The 26,202-nt window shown below is 53.9% G+C and overlaps 2 protein-coding genes across 5 annotated transcripts; one reads left to right on the top strand and one right to left on the bottom strand.

Annotated features, from left to right (window-relative positions):
- Nucleotides 1–466: 466 nt before the first annotated feature.
- On the bottom strand, nt 467–25,866 carry LOC110133766 (fucosyltransferase 2 (H blood group)). 4 transcript variants are annotated; one of them, XM_070450590.1, is made up of 3 exons: nt 24,526–25,866; nt 10,050–10,161; nt 467–2,337 (listed from the first exon to the last, which is right to left on the bottom strand). In XM_070450590.1, the coding sequence occupies exons 2-3, from the start codon at nt 10,120–10,122 to the stop codon at nt 1,316–1,318; spliced, it is 1,095 nt and encodes a 364-aa protein (XP_070306691.1). In that variant the 5' UTR covers nt 10,123–10,161; nt 24,526–25,866; the 3' UTR covers nt 467–1,315. The 4 variants fall into 4 exon arrangements, with proteins under 4 accessions (XP_070306691.1, XP_020743611.2, XP_020743604.2 ...); XM_020887952.2 differs by lacking the exon at nt 24,526–25,866 and adding an exon at nt 15,920–16,693; XM_020887945.2 differs by lacking the exon at nt 24,526–25,866 and adding an exon at nt 14,266–14,420.
- NTN5 (netrin 5) lies at nt 12,426–17,628 on the top strand. Its single transcript, XM_020887934.2, has 6 exons — nt 12,426–13,080; nt 14,370–14,558; nt 14,817–14,966; nt 15,386–15,439; nt 15,643–15,723; nt 17,007–17,628. Exons 1-6 carry the CDS (start codon nt 12,444–12,446, stop codon nt 17,369–17,371), a joined length of 1,476 nt encoding a protein of 491 aa, XP_020743593.2. The 5' UTR covers nt 12,426–12,443; the 3' UTR covers nt 17,372–17,628.
- Nucleotides 25,867–26,202: the final 336 nt, after the last annotated feature.

Consider the following 26,202-nt stretch of genomic DNA (forward strand, 5'->3'; position numbering starts at 1 on the left):
GACACCATCAAGGCCTTAAGAAAGTAATGTGCGTGCATGCTAAGTCACGTCAGTCATGTCTGACTCTTTGCGACCCCATGGACTGTAGCCTGCCAGACTCCTCTGTCCAGAGCTCTCCAGGCAAGAATACTGGAGTGGGTTGCCATGCCTTCCTCAGGGAATCCTCCCAACCCAGGGATCGAACCTGAGTCAGGTTCGGCTGGTGTTGGCAGGCGGGTTCTTTACCACTAGCGCCAGCTGGGAAGCCCCTAAGGAAGTAAACAGGGCCTCTAAATGGCTCTCAGGAGATACAATATTACCAATATATGAACAGAAAGGCATTCAGCCTCACATGGACGCCAAGAAATGGAAATTAAAATTTAAAAAGACACTTGGAGAGGGTTTTCAAATAAGAAAGAGATGTGACTGAAATGTTTTCGAAGCCAGTGCAGCTGTGTTCAGAGGAAATTTTAAGTGAACATAAATATTGGTATGTTAATTTTTTTAATATCCAAAAAGGAGTAAAAATATTGGTTATCTCCATACTTTACACCAAACACATGAAAATCAGTATTGTAATCACTTAATCCAACTTAAGTCCACATTAGGGTTCCACATGAGGTCCTGTGGGCACGGGCATTGCCACGGTGTCAGTCGCCTGCCCACACGGTGGACGTGGCCATGGCACAGTCCATGGCCCCGCCCCTCCGTGGCCAACCTGCTGATTCCATCACCTACGGACTTGGGGCGTCTTTGCTGCTGCCGGCCAGGCCTGGGGTTGAGTCCTGCCATCTCTGAGAGGCCCTCCGACGCCCCATCCTCACTTCTCGGGACTCCCCCTCCTTGCCAAGGTTATCTCCCCGAGATCTTCCCTCTCAAATCCTATTTTCTTTCCCATTCTTTCATGAAACAAGGCCCCATCAAACCCAAAGCCTGAATTCTTTATCTGCCTCAAACACCCCAACTGAGGGCAGAAAGAGTTTCATTGCCAAACCCTCCAAGGAGGCAAGCACCAAATATTTGGGCTCCACGCTCCTGGAGCTATAAAGAAGGAGAGGGCAAAAATACGTGTCCACTGCAAGGCAGTCCAAAGGTCCAGGCCTGCCAATCACAAACCTGTGAGTGGCCAACCCTCACACCTGTTTCCAAGGAACTACACGAACTCCTGTTCTCAGAAGGAGCCTGCGTTAGGTTCGTTTCTCAGGTAGAACACTAAGGCACAGAGAGATTAAGTCACTTGTCCATGGTCACCCAGTTGGGAAGCTGAACAGCCTGGATTTAGACTTGGGTGTCTAAGCCTGTTGGGCCCGATGGGGCGGCAGGGACCCGAGCGGGGCTAGGGGTGGCTCCCTCTGGCCTGCCCCAGGTTGGCTGCAATGCCCACCCACTCGGGCAGGAAGGCCGCCTGGGGCTTAAAGACCATGCGGAATCGGGAGCCGGGCAGGGTGAAGTTGGCCAGGTAGACAGTGTTCCCCCCGGTGAGGTAGGCGGCCCAGATGCCGAAGGTGCCCACGGTGATGATGGTATGGTTACACTGTGTGAGGAGCGCAAAGTCCCTGGCTGGTGAGCCCTGCCGGCCGTTGCCTGCAAACACCACGTCCTGGTGGGAGCTGTTGATGTTCCTCCGGCACCAGGCCATGTCGTCGCTGGTGACCACGAAGAGAGGGCTGCGGTGGCGAGCGCGGAACCAGTCCAGGGCCTGCTGCAGGTAGCCCCGGTCGGCCAGCACACCCTTCCACACGTTGGGCATAACATGGACGTAGTCCCCTCGGCGCACGTGGACCCCCACGTAGGTGCTCGGCCGGCTGCCATTCACCCGCAGACCCCGCAGGAAGTTCTGGGCCTCCTCACGCACGTGGGCATGCAGGGTGAACTCCTGGAGGATCTCGGCGCGGAGGTGGTGGTAGAAGGTCCAGGAGCAGGGGTAGCCGGTGAGGCGCACGTACTCCCCGGGGATGTGGCGGTACTGCTCCTCCATCCAGTCCCTCAGATAATAGTTCTCCCAGGGGATGCTCCTGGCCGTGGCGTCGTGCAGGACCGGGAGTGTGATTCGGAAGATGGGGGCCAGCGTGCTGTGCATCTGGGGCGGGATGAAGGCGGCGCGCCCGTTCATCTTGGCCAGGGCGTACAGGGTGGCATACTCTCCCATCTGATTCCCCAGGCGGCCTATGGCATTGATGGTGAACAGGCCCCCACGCAGGTGTCTGGGGAACAAGACCACTCGACCTGCATAGGCCCAAGGGGTGGGCACCAGGGCCAGGCGCCGGTGGCAATGGAAAACAGTGGACACCGCGAAGATGACAAAGAGGAAGGAGAGGGTGGACGAGGAAGGGCAGGTGGCCCAGAATCTCATGGCGGCTGCGGGGAGGAGAGATGACTTAATTCAGGAGGGGTGGCTGGGCTGGCATGAGTTCCTTTGTCACCCCCCAAACCAGCAGCTCATGTGCTCACTCAGCCCATCCGGGCGTGTCCAATGGCCTCCTCCACGGAAGTTTCAGAGCACAGACCCTGAACCCCTCTGACCTGGGTTTAAATCTCAGCTCCAGCCTTTATAAAGCTGTGTGACTTTAGTCATGTTACTCCCCCTCTCTGAATCCCAGTTTCCTTGCCTGTTAAAAGGGGCAACTGGGAGTTTCCTGGCAGCTCAGTGGTTAAGACTCTGCCTTTCAAAGCAGGGGATGTGAGTTTGATCCCTGGTCAGGGAATTAAGACCCACGAGCTAACGTGATGAGATTAAAAAAAAAAAAAAAGAGTGGAGGGGATGACGAAGTGGAACCGTTTGAAAGGAACAACATTCCGCCATATATTTTCCTACACAGTCCTTTCCTGTGGTTCAACCCAACAGAACTACCTCAGCTATGAGACTTTTAGGACAGTGCTTAGCACACAGCAGGCACTCTGTAAGCCTTGGAAAATAAAGACTTCTGGAGTATTTCCTATATGTAAACCTGAGCGCTCACAACCTATTAGGGCTGCATAGCGCCGAGGTTCAGAGCACAGACTCTGAGGCCAGACAGCCCAGGTTCACGTGCACACTCAGCCTCCTTCTGGTGGGCAGCCTGGAGCCTGTTCTCTAACTCTTGGAGCTCAGTCTTCTCCATAAAACGGGGGTAACCAAGCGCCCGCATGAAGGATGTTTCTGGAAGGCCCCCTGCATGGTAAGCGCTCCCTGCTTGTCAATGGACGTGGTACATTCAAGCTGTCTACAGAAGCCTTGACGCCCTTTCTCCTGACTCTGGGCAGGGCCTGTGATGGCCTTGGCCAATCAAATATGGCGGAAGTGACGTTGCACCATTTCTCTCTCTCTTTTTTTTGACTGTGCCATACAGCTTGTGGGATCTTAGTTCCCTGACCAGGGATCAAACCTGTGCCCCCTGCAGCGGAAGTTCGGAGTCCTAACCTCTGGACCACGGGGGAAGACCCATAAAGAATGGATTTTTTGCGGGGGGAGGGTGCCATTTCTGGACCAGGACTTAAGGGTCTGCTGATTCCCAACTCCTGCTTCTGTAACATTCTCTCTGCCCGGCCACCTCAAGCTGCCTTGGTTTAGCTTTTGTATTAGGTCTCTGATGAGCCCTTCTTTTTTGTAGGTAAGCACTTTACTGAGATAATATTCCAATACCATACAATTCTCCCATATAAAGTGTAGAATAGCTTTTAGTATATTAGCAGAGTTGGGCAACCATCACAATTACTTTTAGAAAAATTTTATCACCCCCAAGCCAAACCCTGCACCCTTTAGCCATCCCCACCCCCAATCTTCCCCTTCTCTCCGCCTCCTGCCAGCTAATCTACTTTCTGTCTCAGTAGATTTACCTACTCTGCACATTGCATGTAAATGAATCACACATTGAGGGCCCCTTTGTCGCTGGCTTCCTTCACTCCGTGTCATATTTCCCAGGCTCATCCATGTGGCAGCATGTCACTAATTTCTGATGTTCCCCTCCATGGTTCTGTCTCCTTTTACTTATCAGTTTATCAGTTCCAAGACATCTGGGTTGATTTCCTTCAGGGTTATCAGGAATAACACTGCTATGAACATGCATGAGCAAATCCCTGTGTGGACCTCAGTTTTCATTTCCCTCGGGGTTTTACCTGAGCGTAGAATGTCTGGGCCATGTGGTGACTAACTCCGTGTTTAACAGTTTGAGTAGCTGCAGACTGCTTTCGAAGCAGCTGCCTTACTTTCCACTCCCACCGGCAGCGCATGAGGGCTCTGATTTCTCCACATCCTTGCCAACACTCGCCACGGCCTGTCTTTTTACCACAGTGGGGTGCCATGCTAGCTCAGTGAAGCCGACACTTCTGAACTCACCCGGGTCCCTCGCAGTTCCTGCCCCAACTCCATGGCGCTGACTGGGCTCCACGGACCTCAGCTTCCCCATCCGTGTAACGGGGTGGATGATCCCCTCTTCAGGGGTCGTTTCTTTTTCAGGCCGTCTCTCCCCTCGCCCTCCCCTGGGCTCCAAGAAGCGGCTTTCTCACAGAGCGTCTTCAGTTTGTGTCCTGACCCTCTCTGCCCCCTTCCCTTCTCTGCTCCCCTGACCAGCCATGTGCGGTTTCCCTGTGGCCAGGAGACCCCCAAGCCCCCTCCAGGAGCCCTGGATTGCGTGGCCCTCACCCTTCCTCATCTGGCTTCCATCTAACCCCCTCCAGGCTCCCCGTCTGTCCCTCCACCGGCCCCCATAAATGTCAGGGCTCTGTGGGCCTCGCCTCCACTCCCCCCTCCTCTTCCTCCTATATTCCAGGGTCCCGCACTGTATTAATTTGACCCCTTTGGGAAATATGAATACTCTCAGGCCCTCCTCAAAGGTCTCCCATTCAGCGCGGGTTCCCAGTGAGGTCAGCTGGCTCTTACCACACAAAGACTAAGGACACGTCATGCTCCCCGCCCCCCCCACAGGGTGTACAGGAAATGCCCTGCTCGCTGCTTTGATTTCTAAAAAGCCAATTAAATCTGTCCCTGAGCCCCTCTGCTCTCGGGCTGGTGGTAAGTGTGAAGTGATCACTCGGTCATGTCTGACTTTTTGCGACCCCATGAACTATACAGTCCATGGAATTCTCAAGGACTGAATACTAGAGTGGGTAGCCTATTCCTTCTCCAGGGGATCTTCCCGATCCAGGAATCGAACCGGGGTCTCCTGCATTGCAGGCGGATTCTCTACCAGCTGAGCTATACTCTGTCCCAATCTGTGCCACAATCTGCCCATCTCAGGCCCTGCCTGGAGTCTTATACGAGGGGGCGGGGGAAGGACTTGAGCCTCTGGTCAGCTCACCCAGCTCAGTCAGAGCCCCAAGCAGCTCCCAAACCAGCAGGCAAGCTGAGCAGGGACTGGAGCCAGGACTACTAGGGAGGAGAAACCAGTTCAGGACAGGGGGAGCCCCCAATCAGGGTCACCTCCACCATGTGGGACCCATGCAGCTGCATAGGGCCCCTGCTCTGCTCCAGCCATCTAGAAATTCTCCATGAACATGGGCAAAGCAGCCGGTTTTTCATTTTGCCCTGGGCTCTGCCAATCAGGTACTCGGATGGTAAAGAATCTGCCTGCGATGCAGGAGACGCAGGTTCAATCCCTGGGTCGAGAAGATCCCCTGGAGAACGGAATGGCAACCGACTCCAGTATTCTTGCCTGGAGAATTCCATGAACAGAGGAGCCTGGTGGGCTAAAATCGATGGGGTCACAAAGAGTCGGACACGACTGAGTGACTAACACTGCTAATCAGGTAGGAAGCCAGTCTGGCTGCTACATCTTTGAGTCTCAAGGGCTCCCTCTCCTGGTCACTCATCAGCCTACACAGCTGAAAAGCCACGGGAAACAATGAATCAAAGCTGATGAAGCCCGGGGCTGGTTTCGTGGCTTACATTCCGTTCCACAATTCCTTATCGATCACTTTTATGAAGATTGGAGGTGAACCCCAACCTGAGTTAAACTCATCTGGAGACAAAATTTTAACCAATGTGAGGCTGTTCATAGACTTATTTTGGAGTAAATGCCCAATTGTTCTGCTTGTAAAAACAATAACATTTGATATGGTGAAGTTGAATGGTTCTATGAAGACCTACAAGACCTTCTAGAACTAACACCCAAAAAAGATGTCCTTTTCATTATAGGGGACTGGAATGCAAAAGTAGGAAGTCAAGAAACACCTGGAGTAACCGGCAAATTTGGCCTTGGAGTACAGAAAGAAGCAGGGCAAAGGCTAATAGAGTACTGCCAAGAGAATGCACTGGTCATAGCAAACACCCTCTTCCAACAAACAACACAAGAGAAGACTCTACATGTGGACATCACCAGATGGCCAATACCAAAATCAGACTGATTATATTCTTTGCAGCCAAAGATGGAGACGCTCTATACAGTCAGCAAAAACAAGACCGGGAGCTGACTGTGGCTCAGATCATGAACTCCTTATTGCCAAATTCAGACTGAAATTGAGGAAAGTGGGGAAAACCACTAGACCATTCAGGTATGACCTAAATCAAATCCCTAATGATTATACAGTGGAAGTGAGAAATAGATTTAAGGGACTAGATCTGATACACAGAGTGCCTGATGAACTATGGACAGAGGTTTGTGACATTGTACAAAGGACAAGGATCAAGACCATCCCCAAGAAAAAGAAATGCAAAAAGGCAAAACGGTTGTCTGAGGAGGCCTTACAAATAGCTGAGCAAAGAAGAGAAGCCAAAGGCAAAGGAGAAAAGGAAAGATATACCCATCTGAATGCAGAGTTCCAAAGAATAGCAAGGAGAGATAGAAAAGTCTTTCTCAGTGATCAGTACAAAGAAATAGAGGAAAACAATAGAATGGGAAAGACTAGAGAGCTCTTCAAGAAAATTAGAGATACCGAGGGAACATTTCAGGCAAAGATGGACTCAGTAAAGGACAGAAATGGTACGGACCTAACAGAAGCAGAAGATATTAAGAAGAGGTGGCAAGAACACACAGAACTATACAAAAAAGATCTTCATGACCCAGATAAGCATGATGGTGTGATCACTCACCTAGAGCCAGACATCCTGGAATGTGAAGTCAAGTGGGCCTTAGGAAGCAACACTACAAACAAAGCTAGTGGATGTGATGGAATTCCAGTTGAGCTATTTCAAATCCTGAAAGATGATGCTGTGAAAGTGCTGCACTCAATATGCCAGCAATTTTGAAAACTCAGCAGTGGCCTCAGGATTGGAAAAGGTCAGTTTTCATTTCACTCCCAAAGAAAGGCAAAGCCAAAGAATGCTCAAACTACCATACGACGGCACTCATCCCACATGCAGTTAAAGTAATACTCAAAATTCTCCAAGCCAGGCTTCAACAAAACGTGAACTGAAATTCCAGATATTCAAGCTGGCTTTAGAAAAGGCAGAGGAACCAGAGATCAAATTGCCAACATCCGCTGAATCATCGAAAAAGCAAGAGAGTTCCAGAAAAACATCTATTTCTGCTTTATTGATTATGCCAAAGCCTTTGACTCTGTGGATCACAATAAACTGTGGAAAATTCTGAAAGAGATGGGAATACCAGACCACCTGACCTGCCTCTTGAGAAATTTGTATGCAGGTCAGGAAGCAACAGTTAGAACTGGACATGGAACAACAGACTGCTTCCAAATAGGAAAAGGAGTATGTCAAGGCTGTTTACTGTCACCCTGCTTATTTAATTTATATGCAGAGTACATCACAAGAAATGCTGGGCTGGATGAAGCACAAGCTGGAATCTAGATTGCTGGGAGAAATATCAATAACCTCAGATATGCAGATGACACCACCCTTATAGCAGAAAACGAATAAGAACTAGAGAGCCTCTTGATGAAAGTGAAAGAGGAGAGTGAAAAAGTTGGCTTAAAACTCAACATTCAGAAAACTAAGATCATGGCATCTGGTCCCATCACTTCATGGCAAATAGATGGGGAAACAGTGTCAGACTTTATTTTTTGGGGCTCCAAAATCACTGCAGATGGTGACTGCAGCCATAAAATTAAAAGACACTTACTCCTTGAAAGAAAAGTTATGACCAACCTAGACAGCATATTAAAAAGCAGAGACATTACTTTGTCAACCAAGCTCCATCTACTCAAGGCTATGGTTTTTCTAATCGTCATGTATGGATGTGAGAGTTGGACTATAAAGAATAAAGCTGAGTGCCAAAGAATTGATGCTTTTGAACTGTGGTGTTGAAGAAGACTCTTGAAAGTCCGTTGAACTGCTAGGAAATCCAACCAGTCCATCCTAAAGGAGATCAGTCCTGGGTGTTCATTGGAAGGACTTGATGCTGAAGCTGAAACTCCAATACTTTGGTCACCAGATGTGAAGAACTGACTCATTGGAAAAGACCCTGATGCTAGGATTGAGGGCAGGAGGAGAAGGGGACGACAGAGGATGAGATGGTTGGATGGCATCACCAACTCAATGGACATGAGTTTGGGTGGATTCTGGGAGTTGGTGATGGACAGGGAGGCCTGGCGTGCTGTGGTTCATGGGGTGGCAGAGTCAGGCACGACTGAGCGACTGAACTGAACTGATGGGATGCTGCCCAGACCCCACTGAGGGGTGTATAATATATAACCTGCACACCCCATGGTGGTGTCAAAACAGTTTCTGCAGCATGTCTGGTCCACACAGTTTCAGATATTAGACTGTAGGCTTATCTTCATTCATTTGGTCCTCATGATCTCCCATGAGGAAGGTACATTTTTATGCCGATTTAACAGAAAAGGAAACTACCGCACAGAGAGGTTAAGAAATTTGCTTTGGGTCACACAGCTAGGAAAGAAGTGAAGCCTGGATTTGAAACCAGTGTGGTTCAGGAATCTGGGATCCTGATTACTGTCTTGAGCTTTTCTACTCTGCCCTGAGAAAGGGACACTCAGATGCACACTCTCAGTGCAGTTGTTGCTGAGTTGCTAAGTCGTGTCTGACTCTCTGTGACCGCATGGACTGTAGCCCGCCAGGCTCCTCTGTCCATGGGATTTCCCAGGCAAGAATACTGGAGTGGGTTGCCATTTCCTTCTCCAGGGGATCTTCCCAACCCAGGGATGGAACTTGCGTCTCCTGCATTGGCAGGCGGATCTATAATTGGCTCCTTTAGAGATGATCATCACCTCAGGAAGCTCAGGTTATTAAAAACAAAAGTGAGAAAGCAAGCTCTCCTCCAGGAAACATTAGCTTGGGAAACTCCTAATCTGCAGGAGTTAGCCTGTCCCTCACGCCACCCGCCCCAGGTCCCACAGGTGCCCCCTGATCTGAGGGCTTCTTTTTCTGGCAGCTAACCCCTCCTCACGGCTTACATTCAAATCCTATGTCCCCATCCTGCCTCCGCTGCCGTGCTGGTCACCCAGAACCAGAAGCACAGCTGCCTCAGCTGCGCCCTCCCGCCAGAACAGGGGGTCCCCAAACCCCACGGGCCCACGCTGGGCCACAGTCAGTGCACTCGGGGCCACGGTAGCAAATATGTGCCCCATCGTCCCGAGGCCCCTGCCTTTCTCAGCGGGAAGTGATGAAAAATGTTGTCTTTCTAGTCAAAACCATTCAGGTATGTAATAGAGTTGAGGGCAACATTTCTGTGAAAATTTCACCCCTGAAGTCTTGAGGCCTCATAGTGAGCTGGTCATGGGGAAGGCTGCTTTGAGCTATGAACCCCTGGGGGTCCCCGATTTCTCCCTCCAGCCGCTAGAACCACCAAGGTCCCAGGCATTGATTTCTCCTCCACGCCCACCCCACCAACTCAGAAAGCGGCCCAAGTCTTTGGGTTTCCAGGTGGCTGGTGTGACCCTTCAAAGGGCACTGACTTCTAGGGCTTGAAAGCGCCTGACCTTCATGCTCAGTTAACCCACAGCTGGCAAAAGGTTCCAGAGGGCAGGAGGGGCTGGCGTGGGGTCCCACCTCGGTGTGAGCGGCCCTGACACCAATCCCCACCCCCCGCAGGTCTGCCCCTTCCTGATCGCAGCCACCACCACGTAGCGGGGCTAAGCCCCAGCCTGCCCGCCTTTAGGAGCCGTGGGGCAGAGGCTGGGTGTGAGTGGAGCGCGAACCCCAGATCCGGGAAGGCCATCTGGCTGCTGTCCCCTCCTACCTGTCTTGAGCTTCCTGGGCCAGGCTGCTCGGAGATGTCCAGCTGCGGGCCGCTGCGGGGTGATGGCGCTCATGTCCCACACCGTCCCGGGTGGCGTGGCTGCCAGGGGTCCCTGTGGGGAGAGCGTGGCTGCCTTGGAGAGGGGACTGGGGCGGGGTGGGGGGGCGGGGGTGGTGTTGGATTCTTAGGCTCTGCTCTGAGCTCCCGCCCAGAACCCCCACTAGCCCGGGGCCTGAGAACAGCCACTCCGCACTCACTCCCTGGAGCCCACGCTGGCCGCCAAGCTCCTGCGGGAGAGAAGGACATGTGAGCAGCTAGCTGCAAGAGGACAACCTCTTCCAGGGCACAGGTTTGGACGATGGCAGGGTGAAGGGTCGGGTGGGTGCCAAAGAAACCAGGGAAGAGGAGCCTGGGTCCAGAGGGACCCCCACACTGCCCAGGCGAGGGGCCTGATTCTGGATCTGGTGGGAACACAGCTAGTCTCTGCTCCTTAAATGGGGGTGGTCAGGGTGGGCTACAGTTCCCACAAGGGGCAGGGGCCGGGGGCCGGACATCTGGGCTCCCCAGTGGCAGGGGCTGGCTTCTCAATCCCCCAGGAACACTGGGGGACTCAACCTGTTTCCCTGGCGTACTAAGGCCAGAAAGTGGTGGTGCCCCGTGAACCACCCAGGAGAGAGAGGAGAGGAGAGACAAAGGAGAGGTGGGAGATGGGGGAGAGCCTTAACAAGGCAGGTTCCAGGGGACCAGGGCAAATGCCCCGCGCCAGAGCTCAAGATGGCGCCAGACTCCTCCTTGGGAGGGGTGGAGACCATGGCAGTCATCTGGGGCGGGGGAGGCGGTCTGCGCGCAGGACGTCTGTACTGGGGACACTGGGGGCAGTGATATCAGGCTGGGGGGGATGTGAGCCCACCGCACCCACTGGTGCCTCACAGACTCCCAGCGGGGCCCACGTCCAGGTCCAGACTGACCCAGGGGCCTGGACAGTGGGTCCCAGAAGGGGTTCAAGGCCCCCAGACCTGAGGGAGCTCCCCACTGGGGGCTGCCAGCCCTGGACGGGAAGAGGGGAGCATTCCAGCACCAAGTCCTTCCTCAGTCATGCCCTCCCAGGCCCGGACTTCCGGCACCGCGGACGCCCTGGCCTCTAGCCCTGCCCTGTCCGGCCTCTCTGCTCCCTGGGCACTCGCCACCCCCAACATCTGTTCCCTCTTCTGCTCTGGGGACTTTACAGCCAGCGGGAATGTGGCGGCTCTGATTCCTGGACCCTGAGGCCTAGGATGGCAGTGGGAGTCGGGTGGGCTGAGATTATCAGGAAGTCCTCAGAAATGCAGCACAAGGGGCCCTCCCATCCCAAGCGGGACACCAGGGCTTGACCTTCTCAGCCCCACCGGCATTCCACACCAGCCTCCCAGCCCAGGCTTCCAGCCCCCAGGCATCCCCACCGGGGCCCTTAGCACAGTCCTCTGGGTTCTGCGTCTGGGTGAGAAAGGGTTAAGGGTGGGTGGAGGCTCGGGGTGGGTGGCAGGGAGGCCTGGTTATCTGGTGATAATCCCCCTCCGTGCCCTGGGTGTGGAGAACGAGGTTAGGGCCCCATGTGGGAAAGGGGCCTCCCCTCTGATCCCTGATCCCCGAGGACCTGCCTCCTGCTTCTGATCCCCCCGGCCCAGCACCCCTGCTCTCGCCCCAGGTCAGGTCTGCTGCACTGCCAGCTCTCCTCCGACTCTGCAGGTGTCTTGAAGGTCCCGTGCCCATCTGTCTGTCTGTCCCGGCCCCCAGGCTCCCAGGGACCCACTTCCCACACCCTGTGGACTCCGGTTTCCCGACCGCCATCTTTCTGGGCCTCGTGGTCTCCCCTTGCATCCTCCTCGCCCCTCCTGGTTCCTCTCCTTGCCTGGCCCCTGCCCTACGCTTGCCTCGCCCCCTCTCCCTCCATCTGTCTGTCTGTGCTGTCTGTGCCCCTATCTGTCCCTGTCTCTGTTGCTTTGTCACTGAGTCTTCATCTGTCCGTAACTCTGCCTGCCCCGCCTTGCTCCCCCCTTCTCCCCCTGGTCCTTGCTCGAGGTTCCCCCATCTGTCCCCCTCCCCGCCCTCTCCCCAGGGTCCCCTGCCCCTCTGACTGATAGCGCCGGGGTGTTAAGCTACGGATTAGTTCAGGCAAAATTCTCGATTTTGCTTGCGTTCTTTCCCCTTTGGCTTATGTAAACAGTAATTCTCCCCAGATGGAACTATTTTCCTCGCTCAGAAGCAGCCGGGAGAGGTCTGGGGCAGGGCCAGGGGTGGAATGCCGGGGTTCCTCAGGGAGCCTGGAGAGCGGGGTGGAGGCTGACCTCGGGGGGCAGCCCGAGGCCCCAGCTCGGCCACTCCTCTCCTCTGCAGGTACTTGCCTCTGCTGGAAGCATGCCCGTGACCTTTGCCCTCTGGCTCCTCCTGAGCCAGGCCAGCGCGGACCCGGACCCGTGTTACCACCCTGGGGGCCGCCCCCGCTTCTGCCTCCCACCCGTGACCCAGCTGGCTGGCATGGCTGCCTCCTGTCCCCAGGCCTGTGGCCCCTCCCTGGGCGTGGACCTTGGCCCGCTGGCCCCCTGCAATGGCAGTCTGACCCTGGGCCTGGGGGGCCCTTTCCTCCTGTCGTCCGTCAGCCTGCGCTTCTGCACCCCAGGACCCCCAGCCCTGGTCCTGTCTGCCGCCTGGGCCACCGGAGGGCCCTGGAGGTCACTGTGGCGCAGGCCCGCCTGGCCGGGGGCACTGGGAGGGCCAGAGAGGGTGACCTTCAGGGTCCCAGCGGGCCCTAAGGCCAGCGTGGTGGCCAGTCACCTCCGCCTGGAGCTCGGGGGCCGAGGGGGGCTGGCAGCTGCGGGCGTGAGAGGCCGCTGCCAGTGCCACGGCCACGCTGCCCGCTGCGCTGCCCGTGACCGGCCGCCCCGCTGCCGCTGCCGCCACCACACCACCGGCCCAGGCTGTGAGAGCTGCCGGCCATCCCACCGCGACTGGCCCTGGCGGCCTGCCACGCCCCGGCACCCTCACCCTTGCCTGCGTGAGTCCTGGGCCCGCCCAGACCTGCCCTGACCCAGCTCCAGGCCCATGAGGTCAGGAGGCTCTCCCGCCCCAGAGCTGCCTGCCCCTTGCTTCTCTCCACACTGTCCTCCGGCAGTACCCCTCAGTGGCTCCCCCAACTCTCCCCCACCACCTCTGCTGCCTCCATGCCCGCCGGGGGGCTCCAGCCTCTCAGTGACACCTGATAACGGTGATGGTGATGTGGAGGATGCTCTGAGCCCCCGCCCAGGGCCTGGCTTGGCACAGGTGCTCAGGTGGTATTTAGTGAGAGGTTGCAGAAAAACAGGGCAGCTGGATGTTTTTGGACTCATCAAATCAACCATGGTGGGGGAAGCTTCTACTCATTAGACACATTTTTATCCGGCACCTACTATATGCCAGGCAGGGATTGCATCAGGCCCATTATACAGATGAGGAGACTGAGGCTACAGCTGGGAAGTTCTGTGCGCAAGGACACGCAGTCAGCAGGTGGCAGGGCTGGAACGTGAGCTCAGGAGAATAAGCCCAAGGCTCCTGGCTTGTCCCGAGTGTGTTGCCACACTAGATGCTCTAGGGCAGCGGATGGGGGCATGGCCTCAGGAGCCTGCCAGGCTGCTTGGGTTCAAAGCCCAGCTCGTCGGCTTCCTGGCTGTGTGACCCCCCAACTAGTGACTAAACCTCTCTGTGCCTCCATTTCCTCACCTGTACAGTGAGGAAAACAACAGTCCTTCCTCCACAGGCTGCAGCGGAAATTCAAAACATGAATATACATAACGTCCTTAGAACGCAGCCTGATCCAGGACCTAGCACGGAGGTCCCGTGTTGCTCTTTTTAAACGCTTTCCGGGTAATTCGAATAAGTGGTTAAGATTTGAGAGTCACTGCCTTTGAAATCTGACCGATGCTCCCCAGCAAAATGTACATGGTAGGTGGTCCTCCTGTGAGGAAGTAGATACTATAAATGTCATCTTATAGCAAAGGAGTCTGAGCTGCAGAAAGGAGATGTCACTTGCCCACAGAAAGAGTGAGACACTTCCACACGGCGGTCTGACTCTGTAGCCCATGCCCAGAGTTGCCACTCTTTACACCCTGCGTGTTCATCAGTCCCCTCGGGCTCACCCAGCCCCAGTCTAGAGCACGGCCTGTTTTAAAGATGAGAATGAAGGGCTTCGGGGGCCCACACTCACCCGGGGAACCCCAGGCAGTCTCTCTCCTGAGGGTGGTGGGGGGAAAGCTGGGAAAAGGGGGACAGAATGGGGACTGAGGTGCCCTCGATGCATCCTGTTCCCAGCCTGCTCCTGCAACCAGCACGCGCGACGCTGCAGGTTCAACTCGGAGCTGTTCAGGCTGTCGGGTGGCCGGAGTGGGGGCGTTTGTGAGCGGTGCCGCCACCACACAGCTGGGCGGCACTGCCACTACTGCCAGCCAGGGTTCTGGAGGGACCCCAGCCAGCCCATCAACAGCCGCAAGGCCTGCAGGGGTGAGTGCAGCCTGAAGCCCCACCTAGAGGAAAAGGTGACAGGCAGGTCTGAGTGAGGAAGGGCTGGGGGCCGGATCTATGGGGTCTGAGGGCGGAGGGGGCTGGGTACCAGGAGACCAGGGTCCGCGGGAGGAGGAGCTGGAGCCCGAACTCCTGGGTCTGAGGGCGGAGGGGGCAGGGAATTCCAGCTTCCCCAGTCTTGGGGAGGAAGAGGCTGGGAGCCCGCACCCCACCTCCCCAGCTCCTCTCCTCACGCAGCCTGCCAGTGCCATCCTATTGGGGCGACAGGCGGTACCTGCAACCAGACCAGTGGGCAGTGCTCCTGCAAGCTAGGGGTCACTGGCCTGACCTGCAACCGCTGTGGTCCTGGCTACCAGCAGAGCCGCTCCCCCAGGATGCCCTGCCAGCGTGAGTCCTGAGGGGCGGGGCCCCGAGTGCCAAGTGGGGCGGGGAAGGAGACAGCCAGACCTCCAGGGGGCAAGAGGGGTGAGGACCGGGTCCCTGGGAGACGGAAGCTAGAGACTGGAAGCGGGACTCTGTGGCCTTGGGGAGGCGGAGCCTGAAGTCCAGTCTCTCAACCTGCAGAGGAACAGGCTAAGAGCCTGGATTCCTGGGTCTGAGAGAGGTCTTAAGACTAGGACTCCTGAGTCCAGAAAGTGGCAAGGGACCAGAACTCCAGGTCCTGGGGGAGAAAGGCAAAGTGTGCTTCCACTCTTGGGCCTCAAGGGAACAGACTTACGTGGCTTGGATGCCTGGTTTCTTTGGGGGCAGCAGGGTGCTGGTGGGAGGTGCTCAGAGGCCCTACCTCTCCTTTACTCTTATCACAGGAATCCCAGAGGTGACAACCACCCTTGCCACAACCCCTCAAGCTTACAGCTTGGGTAAGACAGGCTGGCCTACAAATCCCTGGTAGCAAGAAGGATTGGGGACGGGGTGATTGGGCCACCAGGCGGGGATCCAGGGGTGGTCCACTAAGCACAGTCCCAAGGGTTCAAGCACCCCAGCTGTCCATCAAGACGGACTGTGGGGGATGGGCACGGGCAGAATGCTGTAGTCCAGGCCTCAGGAGCCCGACCCTCCCCAGACCCTCAGTGTCAAAACTATTGCAATACCTCGGACACCAGGATACACATGAGCCTTCGGAGGTACTGCCAGCAGGACTACGGTGAGTGCTGGGGAGAACAAGGGCCAGTGGGCGCACAGGGGCTCTGATCTGCCTCCACGTCACTTTCTCCTCTGGCCTTCAGTTTCCTCATCTTAAATGGGAAGGGGTGTTGAACTCAAAGGGCCTTTCCTGATCTAGAACCTAACGGGACAGGAGACAATGGGCGGAAGGGGGAGTGGGGAGGGATACTCCCTACCTTCCTAGGTCTCCTCTCACCCCACGTTTGTGGCCTTGCAGAGTTTCACAGTCTCCTTCAGCCTGACATCCCTGAGTTGGGGAGATGGCTTCCTGAGGATGGAAGGAGAAAGGCAAACTGGTTGAATGGAGGGGACCCTTGCGCTGTCTTGTCTGTCTCAGGTCCTCTGCCCTCCTTCAGGGCTGTAGCCCCATTCCCACAGACTCCCCCATAGTTTCCTAATCCACCAGTCTACACCAGCCCCCTGAGTCCAGGGCCTATGAGCTCAGCTCTCTTGGATACCTGAGTTCAGCCCTGCCCCAGTTACTGCCCCAATGGTACAGGATCCCAGACCTCCCCTCCCTGAGGCTCACCATCTGGCCACTAGTATCCTTGAACTCCAAATGTGGAGGCTTCTCCCCCCACCTCCCACAGGGATCTTATAGCCCATAGACCCAGCTTGCCCACCAGAGCGCTGCTCCCAACAGATCTCATCTCACCTTCTTAGAGGGGACACTTCTCTGAATCACCACTAGTAAGACCTTGACCCTGGGCTTTAATCCTAGATGCAGATCCCGCCTAGGGCAATATCTCTGTTTTCCAGGGGCTCCGTGTGCTCCTAATACTTTCTGATTCTCTGGCATTAGAGACTTGGACCGGCCTTTTCTGCCTTGTTCCAGCCCCACCCACTGCAGGGTCCCGGGAGATCTCTAACTTTTAAGTCATTCCTATACCTGCGCTTTCTAATATGATCTCAAAAGCATCCCTGGTGGTGCTTGAATATTTCCTGGTGGGCACCTGGGTTCCTTGCCCAGCCTGACCGCCACTCCAGAGGGACCACCCACCCACCCCTCCCCTTCACAATCACAATCCTGGGACCCAACCTCAAACTCCAAACACCCCGCCCTCCTTGTTTTGACCCGTGTCCTCAAAAAGACCTCACTCCTCATAGCACAGGGCCTCTCACCCTCAAAGCTTCAAGGTCTCTGTTCTTCCTGATGCGATTCTGGAAGTCCACCCTTGCGTCCCAGGCCCCTCCCCACCAAGACTGACCTCACTGGGCCTTCAGGCTCCCCCGGTCCAGGCCTGACCTCTCCCCTTCCCGCAGTGCTCCACGCGCAGGTGCTGGCATCCGAGGCCGCGGACACGGCATGGCAGCGGCTGGCCATACGCGTGCTGGCCGTGTACAAGCAGCGAGCGCGGCCCGTGCGCCGTGGCAGCCAGGCCGCCTGGGTGCCCCGCGCCGATCTGACGTGCGGATGTTTGCGCCTGCGGCCCGCCAACCACTATCTGCTGCTGGGCAGCACGGCTGGCAGCCCAGATCCTACACGCCTCGTCCTCGACCGCCACGGCCTCGCACTGCCCTGGAGGCCGCGCTGGGCCCGGCCGCTGCGGCGGCTGCAGCAGGAAGAGCACGCCGGGGGGTGCCGCGGCTTGCAGCCTTCGACCCCGAGCCCCGAACCCAGGCTCTAGAGCCAAAGCCCCGCGGCCTCGAATGCCATGGAAGGAACTAGAAGCAACCTCCACGGCAGCTGCCTTTTACCTCGACGCTGAGGCGTCCGTCAGCGAGCCAATCAGACGCCGGGGAACGCCTGACGTCACTGGCATGCGCCAGCATCCAGGAGTCAGGAAGGCCTTAACTAAAAAGGCGGTAGAACTCTTGGTCTCTGGCTCGGACTCTTGACCTTTGTCTTATGCAGCAAGTCCCCTCAATAAAGTCTCAACTCTTGGGGAATCTCGGCTCCAGACCGCTGATCTGCACTGGGAGAGTCTAGGAGGGGCAAATGAAGAAGGCCATGAGGAAGTTGTGAAACCAAACATGGCTACAGAGGCCAGTGAGAGTTGTGTTGCTTAACCATTGGCTAAAGCCAATGGAAGGGAGGGTGACTAAAAAAGGCAGGAAACACACCTGAGGAAAGCACAGCAGTGTCGGATTTCTAGAAAGTTCCAAGTTAAGAAACACTTGATTACTAATGGCCCCAGGATGGTCTTAGAAAATAATAGAACTTTGAGTGACTATCTGAAGAGGGTTCTGTTGGGTCCGCCCGGTCTTGAGGCCCAGCCTAAACCCTTTCCTGAGGGAACAGCCAATTGGGAGCCACAGAGAAGTCTGACTTCACTTGGTGCTAAACAAAATTGGATTCCACCCAGCATTTGGGTACCTACAGACCAGAGTGTTTGTTGCTCACTCATGCTGACTCTTTGCGATCCCATGTATTGTAGCCTGCCAGGCTCCTCTGTCCATGAGATTCTTCGGGCAAGAATACTGGAGTGGGTTGCCCGTCCCTTCTCCGGGGGATCTTTCCCACCCAGGGATCAAACCTGGGTCTCCTGCATTGCAAACAGATTCTTTACCGGTCTGAGCTACCAGGGAAGACCCAACAGGCCAGAGGGGTGAGGTTAAAAAAGGCAGGAGGTAGTAAGTACTATGGAATGGAAGGTCATCGGGCTTATGATTTTTCATGTCAACTTGGCCTCTGAACCCACGATGAAAAGCAAAATTTCAAATTTGAGTGACCTTTGTAGGAGAGACAGTGAGTACTGTGAGGGAATCTCAGACAAAGAGATATGACTTACGGTTCATTGGGGCCTAGAGAGAAACCTATTCTTTCCCTGAGAGAAAAAGCAGGCCTGACCAATGGGGAGTCTGGCTGCACCATGATATCACTGGGTGCTAGGCAGTGAGAACAGGCTCTGCCCCCAGTGTTCTGGGTATGCTCCTAAGGAGGCTGAAAAAGGCAGAAAATAGCCTGCAGTGGGTGACGGTTAGACCCCCAAGCTACCAATAAAATCCTGTATATGGGGAGGCGTGCCTCTGGCCTCCAACAGGGCCCTGGCTGTGGGCATATCTGAAGCAGGAGTTAGGAATCTTTAAGGGGTTTTATAGGGCTACCCAGGTGGCATTAGTGCTAAAGAACCCACCTACCAATGCAGGAGACATTAGAGATGAGTATTCAGTTCCTGGTTTGGGAAGATTCCCTGGAGGAGGCATGGCCACCAACTCCAGTTCTTGCTTGGAGAATCACATGGACAGAGGAGCCTGGCAGTCTGCAGTCCGTAGGGTTGCAAAGAGTCAGATATGACTGAGCAACTTAGTATGTCAAGGGGTTTTCTAAGAAGAGGTCTCTCTTTCAGACATTGCTGGATGCCTCATCTTGCCCTTTCCATCCTTTTCTGAAGAAATTGAGGCTCTCAGGGAGACTCCACTTTGAAACGGGGGAAAGGATTGAAACCCACATGTGTTTGGTTTGTCTGGAATCCTTAAAAGAAACAGAATGAGAGAGGCTGGGAATCTTAACAACCATCACACAGCAAGTAGCCAGTGTTCAGACTTAGTTCTCTGAGCTACCCAATCAGTAGCCACTGCCACACTGGTAGTTGGTGGCTAACATATCAGATAGCGCAGATAAAGAACATGTCCACTATCACAGAAACTTCTATTGGATGACATTGCTCTAAAGGTGATTTTCATGAAATACATAGGCTCTGGAGTCAGACTGCCTGGGTTCAAATCCCTCTCTGTCCCCTAAGTTTTCCCATCTGTAAAATGGGAGTGGTGATGATGATGGTAATAGGAAATAACCCACAGGGCATATTATGAGGATTAAATGAATTAACGTGTCTGTAGGGTTACCCCAGTGGTTCAGTGGCTAAGAATCTTGCCTGTGATACAGAAGACACAGGAGATATGGGTTCAATCCCTGGGTTGGGAAGATCCTCTGGAGGAGGAAATGGCAACCCACTCCAGTATTCTTGCCTGGAGAATCCTGTGGACAGAGGAGCCCTACAGGCTACAGTCCATGGGGTCACAAAGAATCAGACACCAATGAAGCAACTGAGCATGCATGAACATTTAGGGACTTTCCTGGTGGTCCAGTGGCTAAGTCTCCACGTTCCCAATCCAGGGGGCCTGGGTTTGACCCCCGGTTAGGGAACTAGATCCCACATGCCACAACTAAAGATCACTCATGCCACAACAAAGATTGAAGAGCTCAAGTGCTGCAACTAAGACCTGGCGCAGCCAAATAAACAAATACTTAATTTTTAAAAGATGTGTATATAATGAGCTTAAAATAGTGTCTGCACAGAGTAACAGCTTTTGGAGTTTGTTTTCATGATTTAAACACCTGGTGGCCAGACATTCCCCAGGAGAGGTGAACCCAGAAGGTGAGATCACAGGTCAGGAGGATTTTTGCTGGACTCCCCTAGGGAGTGGGAGTTGAGAGCTCGGGCAGGAAGGGCTCTGGGAACCACCCAGGCTCAGAGAGTCCTGTCCCTGCTGCCTCCCACCCAGAGGCCGGGGAGGTAGGAGATGAAAGTGAGGAACAGGGTGAGCCCCATATGCTCCTTATGACCCAAACTTTGTTCCCAGCGCCCAAGACTAATAGGCATGAAATCCACATCTGGGCCCCACCTCCGGCCTGGCCATTCCCTCCCGCCTCTGGGCGCTGAGCCCAGTCTGTCTTGTTGCTATAATGAGGGCAGCACAGGTGGCTTCCAGAACTCAGAAGAGGCCCCTGCCTTCCACAGCATCGTTGTTGGCTTCCTGCAAGAGCAGACTCCTAAAATGCGTGTTAGCTGAGGACCAGTTTGCCCAGCAGAGGAGGTAGAAAGAAAGGCCAAGTTAGAAGTTACAGTTGTAACGGCTAGCACTCTGGGCACTGAATCCAGCGATCTGGGTTCAAATCTCAGTGAAACCTGCATTCCTTGCTTTTTCCATGGACAGAGGAGCCTGGCGGGCTATAGTCCATGGGGTTGCAAAGGATCAGACATGACTGAGCGGCTACACTTTCACACTTTCAGGAAGTCGCAGTTGGTGCAAAGGTCCAGAAGCCAGAGGGCCCAGTATGGTCAGGCTGGAATAAGCAGGACCCGGGACATATGGAGCCTCTAAGACCAGGCTGAGGGCCTGAGTTTTTTCCCCACCGGCACTGGAGAGCCGTGGGAGATTTATGAGCAGAGGAGGGGCAGGGTCAGCCCTGTATGAGCAACAAACATGATATGGACAACTGTAGAGGTGGCTCCATTCACTGGGTGAGCCCAAAGAAGGCCTTGAACCCAGACTGCAAGTTGGGTTCTCAGAGGAAGTGACATCAGAGGTAGGTCTTGAAGGACAGAGGAAGGAATCGGTCATGACTAGAAAGGCGGAGGGTCAGGGAATTTGTCCAGGGGTGCTGGGGAGATACGGGATGGCTGTGACTTGAGGAGAGGCCAGGTCACCTCTGGATGTAGAAGACTCCTCTGGGATCCCTAGAGGCTAGACTGGAGGGGGAGGAAGACTGGGGGTGGGGGGAGGGGTTGGAGAGAGGATCCTGGTGGGAAAAGATGCGTTCTGAGCCAGGGCTGGGCTTATAGGGACAGAAAGAGGGTCAGAAAAATGTCACCTACACTGGGAAGACTTCCTCTTACCCCCATATAAGAAGAAATTTCTCTTACCCATTTCTTTTCTTTTTTTAATTAATAAATTAATTTGACTGTGCCAGGTCTTAGTTGTCGAAGGCAAACTCTTAGTTGCAGCATGTAGGATCTACATGCATGCATTGCGAGTTCAGAGTCTTAGCCACTGGACCACCAGGGACGTCCCCACTGCCTTTGCCCTCACGATACTGTGTCCTCTGTCTAAAATCCCCCTCTGCCTTTCTTTTTCCCTTCTTCTTTTGAAATTGAAGTATAGTTGATTTACAATATTGTGCTAGTTTCAAGTGTGCACAAAATGATTCTGAGGGCAGGAAAAGGAGGTGATAGAGGGTGAGATGGTTGGATGGTATCATCAACTCAAGGCATGGACACGAGTTTAAGCAAACTCTGGGAGACAGTGAAGGACAGGGAAGCCTGGGGTGCTTCAGTCCATGGAATGGCAAAGAGTCAGACATGATTCAGCAACTGAACAAGAACGGCTATATGTGTGTGTATATATATATATATATATATATATATATATATATATACACACTTTTCCCTGATTCTTTTCCATTATAGTTTATTAGAAGATATTGAATAGGGACTTCCTTGGTGGTCCAGTGGTTAGGACTCTGCACTTTCAATGCAAAGGACATGGGGTTCAGTCCCTAGTCTGGGAACTGGGATCCTACATGCCTTGCAGCCCAACCAAGAAAAAAAAAAAAAAAAAAAAATATATATATATATATATATATATAGAGAGAGAGAGAGAGAGAGAATACAGTTCCCTCTCCTATACAGTAGATCCCTGTTGTTTATCTATGTCTTTATTTTAAAAGAACATATGTAATTGGATTTAGGCTTCACCCAGATAATATGGGATGATCTGATCTCAAGATCACCATCTTAGTTACAACTGCAAAGACCCTTTTGTCAAATAAGATCCTATTTACAGGTTCCAGGGGGATGTGTCTCTTTTGGGGGGGATGAGGGGCACCAGTCAACCCACAACATCTTGGGTGAGTCACTTTCCTCTCTGAGCTTCAGGGGTTCTATCTGTATAATGGGGCTAATACCAATCCCCACCTCAAGGGGCAACTTTGAGGGTTAACAAAACCTAAAGAATGCATGGTCCAGCTCCAATGTCTAGGAAACCCTCAATCAGAGTGGCTGCTATTTCTTGCTGATTGATTTTTTTCCATCTGAGCTGGGTTCTTCTGCCAGTCTCTTCCTGACACGTCCCCATTTCTCTGCACAAATGTCTTTGTCATAATTTCCCCATCCTTCTTTGTTTCCTACCTGTGTCATTTTGGGCAAGTCACTTATGCCCTTTGAGGCTTGGTTTCCTCATCTGTCAAATGGAATAATAACTTTCTCCTTTTCATAAAGAGACTGTGATGATTACGTGAGTGAGTCCTTAGAAAGTGCTCAGAATTTTGCCTGGTATGTAGCAGATGCTTTACCTGTAAGCTGCTGTCACTGTAGTTATTATTATTATTATGTCATTATTACTACTGCTGCTTTGGTTTCCTTTATCTTGTCTCTGTCTTCCCTCTCTCGACACATTCCTGCCTTTCTGAATAAGTGCCTCACCAGCCTCTAAGCCTTGAGGGTCATTGAAAGCCTTGAGGGTCTAAGCCTTGAAAGTCTGTCTCTCTCCCTTGCTGTCTCTCTTCCTCTCCCCACTTATGATGAGTTTACTTTATTTTTTATTTTTTGGGCCACATGATATGGCATGCAGGATCTTAGTTCCCCAATCAGGGATCAAACCCACAGCTCCTGCAGTGGAAGCGCAGTCTTAACCACTGGACTGCTAGGGAAGTCCCTCTGTGATGGTTTTGAAAGAAGCCCACATTCTTTGATATCCCTCTGTTCAAGAGGAGGAGCTCAATCTCTTTCTCTTTGTTTTTGTTTTCCTAAGATTTTATTTATTTTGGCTGCACTGGGTCCTCAACAAAGTTGTTGAGGAACTTTGGAGGAACAGTGCAGCCAAAATAAATAAAATTTTAGGGAAAAAAAAAGCATCAATCCCTTTCCCTTTGAATGTGGGCTAGACTGAGCAGCTCACCTCCAATGAATACACATCCACGGCTTCCTTAGCAGCTCAGGCAGTAAAGAATCCGTCTGCAATGCAGGAGACCTGAGTTCAGTTCCTCGGTCGAGAAGATCCCCTGGAGAAGGGAATAGCTACCCACTCCAGTATTCTGGCCTGGAGAATTCCATGGACTGTACAGTTCATCGGATCGCAAGGAGTCAGACACGACTGAGTGACTTTCACTTCCAATGAATAGAATAAAGAGGTGATGGTGCTAGGAATTCCCTGGCAGTCCAGTGGTTAGGACTCAGCACTTTCACTGCTGGGGCCTGGGTCCAGTACCTGGTCAGGGAACTGGGATCCTGCAGGCTAAGCAGCGTGGCCAATACCCAAATAAAAGTACTGGTGTGTGACTTTGGACATAGGTTACATAAGACACTGCTGTCTCTCCAGTCATTTGCTCCGAGGGGGAGCCAGTAGCCCTGTTGTGACCCAAGCAGTCCTATGGAGAGGCTCACGTGGTGAGCGTTAGGGTTCACAAGGGGCTCAGAGTGTATAATTAACATATTGCCACTGTGACTTCATCTCTTGTTTGTCATGTCACCACAAAGGGCCATATTTTAACTATACGCTATATATGTGTGTGTGTGTGTGTGTGTGTGTGTGTGTGTGTATACACATATATATGTGTGTGTGTATATATATATAAGCTTCACTTGTGGGTAAAGAATCCGCCTGCAATACAGGAAACTTGGGTTTGATCCCTGGGTTGAGAAGATCCCCTGGAGAAGGGAACAGCTACCCACTCCAGTATTCTGGCCTAGAGAATTCCATGGACTGTATAGTCCATGGGGTCCCAAAGAGTCGGACACGACTGAGTGACTTTCACCCACACGAGCCCTTTGTGAACCCTAACACTGAGCAGCTGAGGCCTCTTGTCAAGGGCCGTGTAGGTGAGCTTGAAGGTAATCGTCCAGCCCCAATCAAGAGTCCAGATGACTGCAGCCCTGGCCAATAGCCCACTGGCCCTTCATGAGAGTCTGAGCTCTCTGTTGTTATGAGAGCCAGATTCACCCAGCTGAACTGCTCCACAGTTCCCACCCCTCAGAAGCTGTGGGACAATAAACACGTGTCACTCTAGGCCACGGAGTTTCAGGGTAATTTGTTATGTGACAACAGATCATTAGTATACCTTCCTTTCTTGTATTGTCTCGGTGTCTCTCTCCACTTCCGGCTCTCCCAGGCGTCTCTGTCTCTCTGCATCACAGTCCTTGCATGTCCATTTCCAATTCTCTGTCTCTGAATGCCTCTGTCTTTCTCAGCCCTCTTTAGTCTCATCCTTCATGTCGGTTGATCTGTTTCTGGGTCTTTCTCCCCCGACCTGGGTCTCTGTCTCTGTTGATACATACCTCTTCCTCTACATGAGGGGCCCTCTTTACAGATGTGCATGGGTGTCTGCCTCTTTCTCTGTGCTCGCCTCTCTCTGCTGCTTCCTCTCGGCGTGTGTCTCCATGTCTGTCTGCAGATCTGGTTTTCTGTCTCCCCCTGCACACCTCCTGCCTGGCAGCCAGTCTTTCTCTTCTGTCTCGAACCTGCTGTTTGAGGCCCACGCGCACACTCTCTCTCTCTGGGTCTCTCTGCTTCCATCTCTAAGTTTGTCTGTCTCTGTCTCTCTGTATATCTTTCTCTGCCTCCATCTGTACCTGTCTCATTTTGTATTTTTTTCCCCAGTCATTTGCGGGGCGGGTGAGGGGGGGCGGTGTCCTCTATCCCTGCCTCCTCTATGTGTGTATCAGTTTCTGGATTTCTTTCATTCAAGGCATGGAAGTCGGTCTGTCTCTCCTGCCGCCATCTACTCCCACCCAAACCCGCAGCCGCCCCACCCTGCCCTCTCTTCTCTACCCTGCATCTCCCTCCATCCAGCCTTTCTGTCCTGATCTCAGGCTCGCCTTCCCCAGCCTTCACAGTCCCCTGACCTCACCTCTGCTCGCTCTTCTCTGCCTTCTCGGCTCCACCTCCTGCCTCGCTCTCTCTCCCTCTCCAAGTCTCTGCCTCCCTCTCCTGGTCAGCCGCCCACACCGCACTCAAGTCTCCCAGGGGATCCCCTAGCCGAGTTAAGGGAGCCCCTGGTGGAGGCCTGAGTGATGCACTGGGCGGGGGGCTGCAGGCAGTGATGCAGGCTCCAACCTGGGTCCCCGTGAGCTGGGGGAACCCCTGATCCTCTGGGGCCAGCAGCTCTGGGCGCAGAGACCTCGAGGACTCTCCCAGCTCCACCTTAAGCGCCCCCCCTTCCCTCTTCTGCGGAGGATGGAAACTGCCAGCTCTTGGGCCCCAGGTGTCCGGGCCACCCCCGCCCCCAGGGCCCCAGCGCATCTGGGAGCTGGGGATCAGCCCCCCAGTGACCCCTCCATCCTGCCCCTTGGACACCCCCACTCCATCCACACCAGCCCGAAGAGGAGGGTTCTCTGCTGTGAGAGCCCCCACCCCCACCCCCAAACAACGACAGAAAAATTAAATAACTGCAAGAGAGAGAAGAGAGGGAGGGGCAGGAGGGAGGAAGGGAGGAGAGAGACAGAGAAACAGAAGAGGCAGGAGAGGAGGAGGTGGGGAGGGAGAGAGGAGCTGGAGGCTGAGAGGGAGAGAGTGAGGAGGAGAAGAAGGGGAGAAGGGAGCAGGGAGAGGCAGGGACCGAGAAGGAAGGGAGGGAGGAGGAGGTGCGGGAAGCAGGATGGAGGAATGGAGTTAGGGGGCTTGGAAGAGCTTTTAATGAAAAGAGAGCGAAGAAGGGGAGTGTGCACTAGGAACCCAGAGGGAACCCGAGGGAGAAGCAGAAGGCAGAGAGGGGAGTAGGAAGATCGGGTGGTAGAGC

This window comes from Odocoileus virginianus, chromosome 20 (genome assembly GCF_023699985.2).
Source record: "Odocoileus virginianus isolate 20LAN1187 ecotype Illinois chromosome 20, Ovbor_1.2, whole genome shotgun sequence".
Lineage (NCBI taxonomy): Eukaryota > Metazoa > Chordata > Mammalia > Artiodactyla > Cervidae > Odocoileus > Odocoileus virginianus.

Coding starts and splice junctions, on each gene's coding strand:
- NTN5 (XM_020887934.2), top strand. CDS start 12,444: ATGCCCGTGACCTTTGCCCTCTGGCTCCTCCTGAGCCAGGCCAGCGCG. Junction 15,440..15,642: donor CCCTCAAGCTTACAGCTTGG/GTAAGACAGGCT, acceptor GACCCTCCCCAG/ACCCTCAGTGTCAAAACTAT. Junction 15,724..17,006: donor GTACTGCCAGCAGGACTACG/GTGAGTGCTGGG, acceptor CCCTTCCCGCAG/TGCTCCACGCGCAGGTGCTG.
- LOC110133766 (XM_020887945.2), bottom strand. CDS start 14,358: ATGCATCGAGGGCACCTCAGTCCCCATTCTGTCCCCCTTTTCCCAGCT. Junction 10,162..14,265: donor GACTGCCTGGGGTTCCCCGG/GTGAGTGTGGGC, acceptor CTCTCCCCACAG/GGACCCCTGGCAGCCACGCC. Junction 2,338..10,049: donor GCCCAGGAAGCTCAAGACAG/GTAGGAGGGGAC, acceptor TCCTCCCCGCAG/CCGCCATGAGATTCTGGGCC.